Source organism: Platalea leucorodia (assembly GCF_965183815.1).
Source record: "Platalea leucorodia genome assembly, chromosome: 8".
Classification (NCBI taxonomy): Eukaryota; Metazoa; Chordata; class Aves; order Pelecaniformes; family Threskiornithidae; genus Platalea; species Platalea leucorodia.
In genome coordinates this window covers 11,451,373-11,466,747 of record NC_138830.1, presented here as the reverse complement: position 1 = coordinate 11,466,747, position 15,375 = coordinate 11,451,373, and the positions used below count along the sequence as shown (strand labels likewise).

The 15,375-nt window shown below is 40.9% G+C and overlaps 1 protein-coding gene across 11 annotated transcripts in view; it reads right to left on the bottom strand.

Moving 5' to 3' along the window:
- Positions 1–15,375, bottom strand: part of ABCC5 (ATP binding cassette subfamily C member 5) — a 53,752-nt gene that overhangs the window by 10,896 nt on the left and 27,481 nt on the right. For all 11 annotated transcript variants that reach the window (XR_014229055.1, XR_014229056.1, XM_082320339.1 and 8 more), the window contains 14 exons: positions 13,359–13,709; positions 11,786–11,857; positions 11,530–11,654; positions 10,838–10,910; positions 10,066–10,269; positions 9,246–9,389; positions 7,331–7,433; positions 6,434–6,618; positions 5,200–5,346; positions 4,725–4,854; positions 4,017–4,170; positions 3,742–3,870; positions 2,165–2,351; positions 749–838 (listed from right to left, as the gene is read on the bottom strand). Coding sequence is in view for 9 of the 11 variants with exons in the window: in XM_082320339.1 (XP_082176465.1) it covers positions 749–838; positions 2,165–2,351; positions 3,742–3,870; positions 4,017–4,170; positions 4,725–4,854; positions 5,200–5,346; positions 6,434–6,618; positions 7,331–7,433; positions 9,246–9,389; positions 10,066–10,269; positions 10,838–10,910; positions 11,530–11,654; positions 11,786–11,857; positions 13,359–13,709 (2,094 nt within the window). In the remaining 2 variants the exon portion in view is untranslated. The remainder of the gene's footprint in view (positions 1–748; positions 839–2,164; positions 2,352–3,741; positions 3,871–4,016; positions 4,171–4,724; positions 4,855–5,199; positions 5,347–6,433; positions 6,619–7,330; positions 7,434–9,245; positions 9,390–10,065; positions 10,270–10,837; positions 10,911–11,529; positions 11,655–11,785; positions 11,858–13,358; positions 13,710–15,375) is intronic.

Here is a 15,375-nt window from a genome sequence, read left to right as displayed (position 1 = left end):
TTAAGTAAAAAAGCCTTTCACCTCAAAGACCAGACCTAGTAGAAGGCTTTCTCCTGGCTACACTTTCCCCACTGGCCTACGCCCAGTTCTGCATACACAAATCCTAGGTATGAAGAAAGGGTTACAGATACTCAGAGCAATCACAGCAGCTTGCTAAGCATTTAGCCTGGCACATTTCTCATGTTTAGCCTAGCACACTTCTCATGTTTGCAATGAGAGCAATTCCTTGACTTTTTAAGCATATAGAAATATGTTATATGAGACAGCTGTGGAAAAAGAAGTAAACTGTTTAGGATGAAGCAGAATTACATGTAGATAAAATAACAAAGTTATCTGTGTTTAAATGAAAGAGTTCCATTAGGTTTGGAATGAAGGATGCCAGAACACCCCATCCTTTTACTGTAAAATATTGTACTGAATTCCCCTTTCACACATTTCACTCTTTACTGAGAACGTCAGCAAACTTTCAGCATCCTTATGTAACTTCAGTGATGCCAGGCAAGTGATGCCTGTAAGTTTAGTTACCTACCAGCTCTTGTGCCACTCATCCTGCCAATGCTCATATACATGCTTCATAAACCAAATTCACTCTGCAGTATTGCAGTACATGCATTAATGGGTTTACAAGATCAGAAACATACATTCTGTACTAAGGCAGACTATGGCTGACTTTCTCTTCTCTTATGCCAGCAAAATAACAAGCAACAAGAAATTTTACAATGGGCAGTTGAATGTATTACTGTCCTACCTTGATATAGTGATCAATCCTCTCCACTGAGGTGAATCGAGCTTCTGTCTCTGAAGCAAGTCTGACTGTAAACTGGAATAACCCTGTTAACTGGAGTGATGGGAGAAAATGAAGACAAATTTAGAGAGCTGTGATTTATTATTGGATTAAGAGATTTGCCCTAATGGATATTGTGGCCGGCAGGACCAGGGAAGTGATCATCGCCCTGTACTCGGCACTGGTGAGGCCGCATCTCGAATACTGTGTTCAGTGTTGGGCCCCTCATTACAAGAAGGACATCGAGGTGCTGAAGCGTGTCCAGAGAAGAGCACTGAGGCTGGGGAGGGGTCTGGAGCACAAGTCTTGTGAGGAGCGGCTGAGGGAGCTGGGGTTGTTTAGCCTGGAGAAGAGGAGGCTGAGGGGAGACCTTATCGCTCTCTACAACTGCCTGAAAGGAGGCTGTAGGGAGGTGGGGGTCGGTCTCTTCTCCCAGGTAACAAGTGATAGGATGAGAGGAAATGGCCTCAAGCTGCGCCAGGGGATGTTTAGACCGGATATTAGGAAAAATTTCTTCACCAAAAGGGTTATCAAGCATTGGAACAGGCTGCCCAGGGAAGTGGTTGAGTCCCCATCCCTGGAGGTATTTAAAAGAAGGGTAGACGTGGTGCTTGAGGACATGGTTTAGTGGTGGACTTGGCAGTGCTGGGTTAACGGTTGGACTCGATGATCTTAAAGGTCTTTTCCAACTTAAATGATTCTATGATTCTTGATACAAGTACTCTTGGCATTGGACACCACATAGCTAAGGTGCCCAAGGCAAGTTAATTTTAGTTTAAAGTTAATTTTAAAATAACCATAATTTATTAATCACTTGGAAAGCCAGCAGTTTAGGAAGGTTTCCCACAAGAACAGCTTTAAACATTAGCCGCCTAAGTTTTGTAATTTCACCTTACTACCACCAGGAGGCAGAAAAGGCCAAACAACAGCTCTAATAGCAAGCATTCTGAGCCCTGAAGTCTAAGCCGCACAGCTGCAACACTGGATGCTGTTCGCTGTGAAAACATACTGCAGGCAACACATTACGACATCAGTTTGGCAGATGTCTGATGTACCGTCAACCCAATTTCCGGAAATATCCAGGAAAATTGCAGTATGCAGCATATGAAGAGCCTCAAATGGTTTCTACTTCATCATTTAAAAAGAGGCAGCTCCCCAAAACAATAGCCTTAAGCACCTAGCTCCTCATAATTTGTAACTTGGCTGCTAGCAAAAGGTCCTGACTCTGAATTGCTTTCCCCTCCATTACCAAAAGGGGTAAGAGTATCTTTTTCCATTCTAGTGCATTAAGGGAAGTTTTCAATGGTGTGTTACTTTTACTTACTAGCAATAACTACATTAAGTGAGAAATTGAATACTACAGTATGTGGACATACTCACCTGCACAGCGTATGAGATAGCCAGCCCAGCATAGGCAGGAGGAATCTGGCCATGCATTAAGACAATCATAAGGCCAGTGGTTGTGATAAGAGCAATGCTGATAATGTCCAGCCGTACAGCTAGCCAGCGCATTGCACAGCTGAACAGGTAAAATGGTGCCTGATTGTCATCTAGGAGCTCCTGATACCTGAAACAAATACAGGAAAGGTTAGTAGACCTCCATGAGCCTGATGTTCTACAAATAGCAGAGCCACTTAAACCCCTGTTCCAGTATCAGAATTCAGAGTGAGAAGACTAGTACGTCATTGACATAAAAGTCTCAAACTAGGCCATGAAAGCAGGGTTTACAAACTTCCCTGAATAATGTCAGATATCTATTTAGCTCAAATTCTCAGAAGTCATACTACCAAGTTTCTGTGTACAACAATGCATTATACTGGGGGCGAATCAAAATTCAGGGGCATTACACACACTTTCACCACAACTTCACCTATGCAAGACCTCCTAGAGGATGTTCAATGGCTACATTGAGCAGTAATTACTCCACGGGTAACAGCAGCAGTGCTTCAGAATACGCAAAAAATATGTGCTATTTTATCTACAAGTGTAAAAGTTACACTAAGTGACTGGTGACACTAATTAAAACACATCAATAACCATTTAATTTACAGTCCTGACACCGCAGAGCTGAGAAAGTATGTTTAAGGGGAGACATTTGAGAGATTCACAAAGCCAGTAACTAGATTTTCTGATCATGCAGCTCAGTTTTACACCGATCACTGTTGCACAGTGTGTGCAGTGCCTTAGTGCTCTGGCACCAGCAACGCTAAGGGACTGCTATTTGCACCTCTGCAACCTTTCATCTAAGCTGGTGTAGCAGTGTCTTTCCAGAGCTTCTGTGGCAATTTTCCCTGTGCTCCCACGCTGTTGGTCTCATGACCTTGCACCTGCAAAAGCCGCGTATTGTTATGGCGGGTTCTCATGGGGAGCAACTACCATTCACGTGAGAAATGTTTCACTTTCGCTCACTAACATTTGTTTTGCAGACTTTAGTTTATACTAGAGAAAACCGAGCATACAGTGCACAACAAGGCGGCTAACAATCACTTAAATACTTGATAAATGCTGTCCAATTATACATGTGCACAGAGACTAACAGCTCATCAATATGCACGCTGAGTTTTTCTTAGCATGCTCTAACCAATGCTAATACCATCACAAGGAGAAACAACCAATAGAAAGCATGAGCAGGACCTGATGAAAAGTATATACTACAAGGGAAAAAGTACGGCCAAGAAGTTGCCCTCACCATTACCGTTGCCACCTGCTGCACTGCAGAGAACTCTAGAGGAAGGCATTCACCTGGGACCCCATCCCTGTTCTTCCCCATTGGCTACTGGGGAGTTTTCCCTTTCCCTTCTCATTCTTGTTCTCCCTCATTTTTTTCCCCCGAAAAGTAACTTTCACTCTTAGAGCCAATGTATGCCATCAGCTATAGATCCCATTAATAAAGCTTTCTGAATGTAAACCTGTCGCACCCTGTGCTCCACCACTCTCAGATGGATATCCAGACTGACCTGTGCAGAAATTCCTGTCCTTTGTGGTAGGCATGGATTGTGGAGAGACCCTGTATGCTAGATGTAATGTGAGACAGGAATGGAGACTGTGTGATGTTGTCCAGACGCTTGAGCTCTCGAATAAATACTCTGGAAGGAAAGAAGCACTTTTAAGTGACATGTACAACCACCATATGCCAACCACTACATTGATGCATATATATTTGAAGAACCCTATGTCCTTAATAACAGATCAAAGCCTCCCTACTTTTAGTCAAAGCAGCTGATGCACTTACCTAGACACAACATGCAGAACCGTGAACAGGACAATGAGGGGCCCCACTGCCACCAGGAACCAGGGGAAAACCCCAGAAATCACCCCCACACAGAAGAACACAAGGATGACATTCTGGATGAACATTTCTGCTTGAAATGGCAAACGAACATCAACTGGAAGAGATGGAAGGAAAAGAGGAAGATCTTGAGCACAGAAAGCTGAAACGACCTATATAAAGCAATTCAGTCCAGCTGTACATCATCATTGACAAGGACAGTGATTTCTCATGGTTTATTCAAATTAAAAATGTACATTTTCATCAGGCGTGCTTTTATCTTCTGAGATTCTAGTAGTCTTTCCAATTATTCCCATTTGCAGAAATAGCACTGATGCAACTCTGACCCAATTACCACCTTTGCTGCACATCAGCTTCACCCTGACACTCTAGGTTCCCCCTGCATTAACTGCTAAAAGTCCATGTGCCGTCTGTAGGTATAAAAGCAGCTGCACATTTTCTTCTTTATAAGTGAACGGCCAGACTTGAGATATCACCTGCCTTCTAGAATCATAACCCAGGTACATCCCAATTCCTGCTTTGTCTATTACAAGTACACATTTAGCAATGGATATAGGGTACGATGACCCCAACAGCAAGAGACTGGAGAGTATTAAGGAGTTAACTGGGAGGTCTGAATGTGGGATCTACAGGGCACACGGTGAGATGTACCTTCATCCATGTCTTTGGAAAATCTGTTGAGAATCCGCCCAGTGGGTGTAGTGTCAAAGAACTTCATGGGGCTACGCAGAATCCGTCGGAAGAGCTCATCATGGAGCCTTGAGGATGCTCTGAGAGTTCCCTGACAATGCAGAAAATGTAGCATTATGAAAGAATGTTTGCCTTCCTGTCACTGCTCCTCCCCTGGGCACCAAAACATTCTGCTCATTTTCTCTCTCCAACCATAAGGTTCTTTTCTTGCATTCTGTGCTTCCAACCAGTGGAAGGAAGCTATTAATTTGGGAAGAAGTTTAACAGAAAGCATGGTGCAGCCCCAAGAGATGACTTACAGAAACCCCACAATCCGTGATCTGACTTCCTCTGGTTCAAAAGCCTCTCCTGAGAGGTGACCAAAAGAACCACAGTGACAGGAATATGCAGAAGTAGGAGGTGGGGAGATAAGGAAAACAACAGCATTGGCACATACCTTTACAAAGACAACGCCACGAACAGCTTTCAGGATCAACATAACTGCCATAGACAGTGCATAGATGCCAGCATAGTAATGCATGTGAGGGTTATCTTTCATACTGTTGCTTATGACAGTATCATTTCCCAAAGTCACGGTGGTGTTCTGCAGAAAATTCAAGGTTTCGGTGAAGAGTTAGTTTAAGACAAGGATTAAGCATGTACACATTACACGTGGTAGAATTTAACTGTCCTCTGTCCCCTCCCACCATATTTGATATTTCTTCTTTAAATAAAGTACTTCAATGACCTTTGAATACTTCAGGAAGTTTTCCCTAGCAGAGATACTTGATGTTTTGTATTTGTTGCCCTTGGCCTTTTTCCTACAATATCTTTGAAAATACTACAATACCTACTTCATATGATTCCTAATCTCTCATTTCATGCTTATCATTTCTTGTGTTCTTCTGAACAATGCCAGATACTCGCATACCACCACTCCTGTTACACAGCAATATTCACCTTGGATAAGTTGTACATTGCCTTCTTATCAAACATGGTTGTTATTTTCTGCCAGTATGCAGTACATTCTTTACTGTCACACTGTCGTACATTCTCATTCTCTTTTTTTTTTTTTTTAATCTTTAAGTATGTTTAAGGACCTCGTTGCTTATTTTAATGTTGTTGGCCATCTGCACTTCATTATTTCCTCTCTGAGGTTAGTAGTTTGCTCCCCCCGCTCCTCCCCCCAAAAAATCTTGCAGTTATATTTGAATCTTTAAACGCAATGAGACTTGCAATCAAAGGCCCTAGAGTGGGAAAAGTCCCAAACCATCCCAGGTCATCACAGCCTTCAAAGCAACTCCCAAAATTCATTTGACTTAAAGCCATATACTTTAACAAGATTATCCTGTTAGATGTAAGGTCACGTTCAAACAAAAAACAGCACTAAAATTAGTAATTCCTCCTGCAGCTTGTTGGCCCCTTTCACATTTTCACTTCCTTTTCTTAGACTAACCAAGATAAGGAACAAGAGGGCAATATAAAAACACATGAGCTATTATATCTATCTTATTAGTGGAGCTCTCTTATTCTTGGAGATGAGCTCTCTAGCGAGATCACCTCCTGGGCAGCCTTACAACTTGCTTAAATTAGGAACCAACATTTGGTCTCACAGGACTGCTTGGGATTACTCTAGGAAAGCAACCCCCTGCCCGTTAGATGCAAGAGAGTAGAAAAGCTATTTATCTTACTCCACTGCCTTGCTTGATCCAGAAACTCAGCCACCAGTTGCTAAAAGCTGTACTGCCCACGTTCAGCACAAACAGTGCCATGATGACGAGGAATGCAAAGGGGCCTCCAGCTGCCTGAATGTAGATACCATAAACAGACCAGGGGACAGAGCCTTTGCCTTTCTCTTCCAACTGGACCAACTGGCCTGTGAAACAAAAGAGGAGGAAGCAGTGAGGAAAAGAAAGCTGTTCCATGAAACTTCTGTAAGTTTGTGAACACACATGAAACTGCAGTCATTTTCAAACTGTACAGAGTACTTTCAGAAACACAGACATTACTTAATACGTAGAACTCAATGGTTCAAACAGTTTTTCACAAAGTCACATTTCCTCTGCAGAATCATTCATGTCATGGTATGTCTGAAAAAGCGTAATCAGCACAGACTTAAATACTAGGCTGGTATCAGCTGCACTATTGCTTTTTAAACCCTGCTGAAATTCAAAGTTAACATTAAACAGAGAGAACCACAAAACAGAGGTCAGATCTTCCAATTCTTCATACATAAATGCCATGTTCTGCCTAGGACTCTGCAAGTACCAAGCTATACACATTCCTCTCTTAGGACAGGAGGGAGAGGTGGTGTGAGAGACAGGGTACTACAAGCTCCTTTGTGCCGATGGCATCTGACCAGCAGCAGCCTGATTCAACTTAAAAAACATTGTGCAGACACCCATATTTAATGAATTAATGAATGTTCTTTGCCCACTGCCTGTGTCCTATCAACGATGCTGAGTGACCAGGACTTGAGACAGCTTTCAAAACCTGAGAGGTACATTCATAATACACTTTGAAAGCAAATGTTTCGAGCTTATTGGTGTATAAAATAATTACAGCCAGAAATCTGATTACATAGTTACCCTCTTCCTTCTTTACAACTTTCTCCTTCTTCACAGACCCTGTTTTGGTACTTTTATCCTGGGGTCTTTTCAGTGAACTGTTTGTGTTCTTCTTTATATTAATCTGCAGGAAAACAATGACACTAAACATACCGGAGTAATTTGCTTTGACATTTTCATATCTGAATCCAAACTTTTTATAAGCTGCCTCCTAAGGACAAAGGCTTTCAATAGCTTAGCATCCATATCAAGGAGGATATTAACTTTGCTGTTATTATGGATGACTGCCAACTCTGGTGGATTAAATTCTCCTCCTCTATTAATCCGAACCGCTACCAATCTGTACTGGTAGTGTGCAAGGTTAATTTCCAGAATCAGTGACACTATGTGCCTACATGGTAGAGGAATGAGACCCCTACTACTGAGAGAAACGTACAACCCCCCTGTCCCTTGTAAAAATAACTCACAATTTTATTAAGAGGCTTTTTTTCCCCAAACACCCTAGTACTTCACTCAGGAAAGCTCTCATGAAATGTCTCTAAGGACAAAGTCAGGTTAACTCGGTCTTCCAGAAATCAAATGTCCAAACACTAAAGTGCCCACACAGTTACTGTTCTAAACCCAGCCATCTTCCCACAAATGGAAGTTACTACTTGTTCAGAAACAGCGTACATTAATTGAAACCCCCTACAGAGCACCTTCAGGGTCCTCTTCCCACACTTCACGTGAGAAGAGATATCTCACACATGTCAAACGACAGAGAATCTAACTTTACCATCCATTTCTTCTTATCCCATCGGGAATGCAAATTAATGCTCCTTCCATGAGCTAGTGTTTACAGAGAGACAGTGAAGGTCAGCCAAGCATGTAGACTGGAGAATCTCATGTTAATTGTCATTACATTAATCTTAAAATGGCAGAACTATAATCTTCATGCCTCAGAAAGGATATGCAGAGCAATGCATTACATTCTTTTGCTTCTTTCACTAACATCTCCCAGGAGAAAATTTCACCAAGCACCTTCTATATCTCTATATTTATCACAATGCCACCTTTTCAGAAACTTTTTTTTTTTACATGTCTCCAACTTGCGAATAAGCAGCCTCTCATCTCTTAAAAAATAAACTACTAATGTGCTTTTTAATCTCTTCTTATTAAGAGAAAATGCACACAACACTTAGAAAAGTAAATCATCAGCAAATAAAAAGCAGTAAAGTTGCTTGCTCCAAAGAATAACTTTAGGAAACAAACAGGAGAAAGGTAGGAAAAATTAAATTGTGAAAATTCAACTGCATGTCCAACTGAATGGTTCTTGTTATTTTCTAGATTTACAATTTTTCCCCCGACTAAAATACTAGAGCACAAATCCAACTTTGCATTGTTTCATAATCCAAGCCATTGTTTCATAACAGAAGCAGTGTCAAGCAACAATTTTTTTCTCAAGACCCCCCAAAACAAAGCATTTTCAGTTACATTTCCAAAAAAATGTCACATCTAACTTTTGTCAAGTTGGATCACTTTCCCTATGCCTCAGTCACACCCTATGTGAAAAAGAAGTAACAAACCAGTAAGAATTTTTTCAGACACTGGTTGGTCCAGGTCTGTACTAATTTGGAGGTAAATTAAGAAGTGAGGCGTACAATAAAAGAAACAACAAGCTTCCTGCTCTGAGCATGACCAGAGGAGACGATACATTACTTTCATGTTTGACTCATGAGCTCGTTGGCAGAGTTCTCTCTACTACGCATTCCCTAAAGACGAACTGTGACTGCAAATACGAAGTGCTAACAAAGCACAGATTATTCTACAGGAAACCTATTGGTCAGATCAACACATGAGCATGTGAAGCCATTTTCCAGTCTTCCAACTATGTCATTTAGCTCATCTCATCAGAAAAGTCATCATTCAGAGCACTTGAACATAAAGAAACAAGTACCTCAATATGTGGTGTTTCTCCCAGCTGTAGGTTATTAAAAATAGTTGCATAGTCCCCATTTAAATTCATCAGTTCCTCATGACTTCCTCGCTCAGTAATGCAGCCTTCTTTCATGAAGATCACTTCATCACAGTCAACAAGATACTGGAGAAAATGGCAGTAAGAACAAGTCTTTATCATTATGTCCAATAATCAGACACACTCCCACACAATCCTTTTCAGTAATTTATAGACACTTGCACACAACACACCTCTTCCGAGGTAACAGAGATCTGATTTTTAAAGGTCCTGTGTTGCCTAGAGCACCATGATTACTCTCACTGTACACAAATAAAAAGTTTTTACGTTCTATCAAAAACAATCTATTATGGAAGACACAATTCAGGATACTTAAACACTGCAAATACTGATATACGAAGTATTAATATTTCTATGCACAGAAGACAGCAAAAAAAAAAATCTCAGAATACATCCATTCTGATTTATTGACACCAAATCTTGTTTTTCTGATGTGATGAGCTAGCTTTACAGCAAGTTAGCAAAAGTGGTTTTGAACAAGGTATTTATTTCTCTGGTAAATTTTCTTTAGCCAAGTGTTACCAGTCCAGACCAGACACCAAGCAGCACTGGTATCAAATAAAGAATTAGATTGTGCTTCGTGCATATTTGCAAACCTAGTTTGTAAACGTAAACCATGCATCCTATAGACGGACAGGGCTGTGCTGTAACAGGTCAGGGCACAGAAATTTCCAGTATGAAGGCAACTGCCTAAACAGTATTTCAAGAAAGTCCAAGAAAGAAAGTATGAGAGATGTAGTACCTGAAGCTGATGAGTGATGAAAAGGACTGTCTTTGACTTCAGGTGCTTCCTTATTGCACTGTTAAAAATGTGATTTCCAACATGAGCATCTAAGGCACTAAGGGGATCATCAAGGATGTAAATGCTCCTGTCACTGTACAGGGCTCGAGCCAGACTGATTCTCTGACGCTGTCCTCCACTCAGGTTAGCCCCTCGTTCACCAATCTGCACAGACACACACCCATTATTTTATTTCTACAGCACCATGCAACACCGACATTCAGAGCTCAAGAGGTGATCTGAACGAAGCAGACCATAATATTTTTATTTATATATGTACACACATACCCCCCATAATATTATATATTGTTTTAATATATATATATTCTAGTTTAAGTGTCCACTTCTTTGTGAAATGTGTTATACATTCAAACACCAGGTTAATATGCTTGAAACGTGGCAGTACTTTTTTGCTTATTTTACTTTTTTTGTATTAACATAGCCATGCTTTTTTCTTAGCTATTTTAAATCGAGTTCAAAAAGGTCCTGTTAAGGCAGCTAAATTTGCAACAAAATAAAAAACTCCCAGATTGTCAACATCTGAGTCAAAGACATGACACAACTCTCAATGGCCCAGGGCCTGCATTGATAAGCTCAGCTCAAGAAGCTGCATTCAACAGCTTGGCTTATATGCATACCAGACTGATGTTCCCCTCACTCCAGTCTAGTCTACCGAACCAAAACTCTACTTTTCTCCATCTACTAATTAGTTTACTATAAGCAAAATTTATACCTCTGTCAGGTCCCCATTTGGAAGGATGGCTAGGTCAGGTCTTAGACAGCAACCATTCAACACCGTATTGTATCTAAAGAACAATTAGATACGTAGTAAGAACACTCTTGTTTTTTTCCCCTCAAGTATCTAGCTAGTACAGCATTATCTCACTTTCTACGCTAACAGCAGACATTCCAGCAGTCTAAAACAAATGATCTGCGTTGGATTCCCAGGAGGAAACTGAGGATAATAATTAAACACCTACTTCTGAAGTACAGTGAAGGTAAGGAGGCAATTTCTCTCCAGGGATAGCTAGCACAGGCCACAGGGAAGGCCCCCACTGGGGGAGGGCCATGGAAGGTGCCAGTACATTGCAAACAGCAGCTGTGTTTAAAGAAGGCAAGGCCAGGACAGCAAGAGCAAATGCCAATTCAGTGCTGCTCCACAGCAGCTGCTAAAAACAGAGATCAGACAGTACTCCAGCGTGAGGTACAGCCCTCACTACAACAAATGGGCAATGACAGGCGCACTGACAGCTATCAGCCACAGTGCCCACCTGCAAGAGAGGCAGGCTCTTAAATGAGACTTAAAGACAGACTCTACAAGGATACATAGGCTTTAACTGCAGTGTACTCTGCATTAGATTTTTCCCACACTTGGGCCAAGAATTACTAAGCTTTCCTGAAAACCAGCAAACAGTTCTGACAAACCTTTCTTCATCATATTCCTTGCCAAAAAGAATGTTGTCCCGAAGCGTAGCATTGAGAATCCAGGCCTGCTGGGCCACGTATGCAAATGTTCCACTTACTGCAATGCTACCCTCCAACAGGGTCATCTGAAATTAAAGATAAACTGTGAAATTATGCTATTCAATGTTTAGAATAGACTTTCTTCTACAGCGTACAAATAAATGAAATAGGAGATAGGAGAGAGAAGAGCAGTAGTAGTCAAAACAGAATGTCTCACCTGTCCTAAAATTGCTGAGATAAGTGAAGTTTTTCCACTCCCCACACTGCCACAAATTCCAACAAGTTTTCCCTAGACAGAAAAAAAATAAATTCTGGTACTCGTTTCTTACATTCTCCATCCCTCTCAGAATTTGGACTACCTTTAATACCTCCGAGGGGACAGTTGGGCATTAATGACAGCTGAAAAGGGACATAACAGACAAAGCAAGACAGTATTTTAACTCGCAAATAATAAAGGCTGAATACTATCCCACAGTGGACTAAAACTGAATCAACTCTACAGGTAAAAATGAATGCATTTTAAGATCAGCTTCCCTTTGACTGGGCCTGATACAGGCCCAGAGAATGCTGCACTCCGCCAAAAGCACCAAGGCCTGCCTGAAGAGAATGCACCAAGATGCTTCTGAGAGTGGTAAGGAAAGGTATAAAGAGGGAAAGACTGAAAGAAAAGCATAATTTAGGATATATGGGTCCAGTAAAACTCCTTGCCTATGAGATGCAGTTTGCTAAGGAACACATATCAAGAAAAGGCTAGCTAGAATCCAGTCACTGTGAAGCATTTCTCTGCAATAAAATGGGCGGGTTGATATCCACATTAAACAATGAATTCGTCAAAACTATTTTTGTTCCTTTTGTACAAAAAGGTAAAGTGGACAAAAAGGGTATATAGCCATTTGTGGAACACATTGCTGGCCTCCTCTCATTTACAAACTTCTGACAGAAAACTAGCCTTTACATTTTCAAGTAACTGTGTACTCCTTTTTCAAGGCTATTTTTAAACTATATGCATCCTTCTCAAAAGTTGAAAATATAGGGGAGTTTATAGCTTAAAATAGTTTAAACTATCCCTGTATTCATATGACTACCGGAGACAATTTTACCATAAATATCTTAATAAATGCATGGATCCCATTACTACAACATCCAACTGCCAGACTGCAAAATTTTTGTATTTGTATAAGATGTCATGTACTAAGTTCAATGCTTTTTCTTTGACATTTTACATGCTTTTACCCATCCTGGAATGAGGACCCCAACTGCTTCTAAATTCTTGAAAATCTCTGTGTCCTGCTACCATACAAAAATTCTCAAGGAAGAAAATTGCACATTCTTCAATGAAAAGCACTGTTATGCTCCATTAGAACACCGAATCACCTAAAATGTTCACCCAGAATACAGCTGAAACCCTGTAAAATTATCAAATGGCTGCAGGAATACACCATCCACCCATACCCCACTGACAGCCCTGCTGCCCTGCTGATTCTTCAAGTTTAGTGGCTCATATACTGTACTGAGAGCTACAAACAGCAAAACCACCAGTTAGATGTGAAAGCTATACAACCTGCAGTTGTTTCCTAGGCTGTTTGCAAAGATCTAGTTTGCTAAAATGGCACAGCTGTTTACATCGAGATCAGACACTGCATCCTGGATACTGCAGTTGCCATGGATATTACAGGAGTGCACAAAAGCAATATGCTCCATTTCATGCAAAAATACACAGCGCTGTATTCCAAGGGACGGCTAAAACTGAGGCCTTTTGAAAGCTCAGATTTCCTCCTTTCTTCTCTTACCTTTTCTATCTCCAAGTCAATGTTGTAGAGAGTCCTCTGAAGCCGAAGGTTAACCAGGTGGATGATTTTGTTCTCCTCTTCAGGGCTAGGATGGTCATCATTGTCCACTAGAAGATGGCCCTTCTGCTCTGCCAGCACAGCTTGCTGTCCCTCATTCTGCAGCTTCATCTTCTCTTTCTTGCCCTTGGTGACTTTCTTGTCTTTTTTCACTTTGGGGGTCAACTTTGGTGAGCTCTGGACGCTGGCGTGGGAGAAGTCCCAAGCCAAGGTAGCATTTTTCACCTCTATCGCGGTGTGAGGATTGGCTGGTTTTTTCTTTATCATATGAACCTCTTCCATTAGAAATAAACTCTGATAGGAGTTGTGAGAGAGGTGTAAAGATGAGACACCTGATCAAGACTGGGAGACAAGCCTACGGCACACTCACGCAGCAAAACACATCAGGCTATATAGTAGGAGGAAGCTGAAGAGCAAAAGGTAGCTCATTAGTGTAAACTAACTCCAGGCCTGCTAAGTGGCCGGGTCGTTCCTGGATGTGGTGGAAGCACTTAGATACACCAAGACTTTTACAGAACTGCAATGCTCCGGATGCAATACGATAGGGGGTTATTCTTTTAACACAGTTTGCAACTGCAGCTCTGTAATTTCCAGATTGAAAACACATGAATAGAATACATGGGTTGGAGAGGAGAGGTCACTTTGAGAGAAAGTGACTGATTTGTCCTGCACACCAACTCATTGTGGAAGGAGATGGAATGACTTGTAATTTCAGCCCTTACCCTTCAACTTTTCTAACGGGAAAAAGTCATCTCACACAAATTTAGCTGACATATCTTGGGCTGCTTAACAATAAGAAGTAAGCCATGAATTCCATTGTATCATGTTTTCCACCACATCCATCAGTATTTACAATCAACACAGATTAGGAAGAGATTTTTCACAGAGTTTAATTACAAGATAAAATGTTTTCCACTTACATAATTTATGTTTTGAACTAAGAAGCCTTTTGCAATTAAAGACTTCTCAATTCTCAGCCTTATTTACTCTTGCAATTGCTCTGCCCGAATCATACATTCATAAGAAAGCTCATACTGATTTACAGAGCCAAAAAGTCAGTTATATTTTTACTGTGATGCTAGAGTATCCCCACCTTGTGTTACACTCCCTGCACAGATTACACTGTTTACAGTAAAACTGGGAGACATTACAATTTCCCCTCTCCTTCTCTTCCCCCCAAAGCTCCCTTCAGTGCATTTCAATATAAGAAAGCCTGATTTAGGATGACGCAGAAGATGAAACAAAAATGCTCAAAAGCAATGGGATTGCAAAGCCATTTGGCAGATCCCAGTCCTCTCACACCCAGATTTGTTTCATGAATGCACTACACAGAGTCCATGTATCTGTTAATGGTTATGGAATCCTATTTGGAAATTTCTGCAATGTGCAATGCACTATTGTCTTCAAGAGAGAATACAAAATAAAGGCCTGTCCTCTGAGTTCATACTAAAGTAAACACAGTGTATTCACTTCACAGGGACTGAAGGATGAGATAGGATTGTTTGTTATACAGGTTTTAATTTTCTGCTATAGATTCTGTTTCATCAGATCACAACTGTATTTTATTCATATAGTGGAGTTTCAGTCACTTAATCTGGTCTGGAAATATAAAACCTCAGTTTTCCATGACTACAAATAAAACTCTACTGGTTTGTGCAAAGCTGCCTACATAATACATGACGTTTCCACAAAGAGTTTCATTAGCAAAACATGAAATTTCATTGCAGACATGTTGCGCTGTCTTTTCATGCAGGTAGTCTTAAAAGGGAGTTTAGGAATTATTATACTGTGAGCCGTCTAGTCCTGTATTCTATCTCTTACAGTGGCCGACATCAAGATCCTAAAATGATTAAATAAGAATATTGTGCTTCCCACGTTGGTATTATCTTAAACTTCTAATATTCCTTCACTAGATTTGTATCTCTTTTGCAGAATCTAATAATCTGGAGTGCTAAGTGCA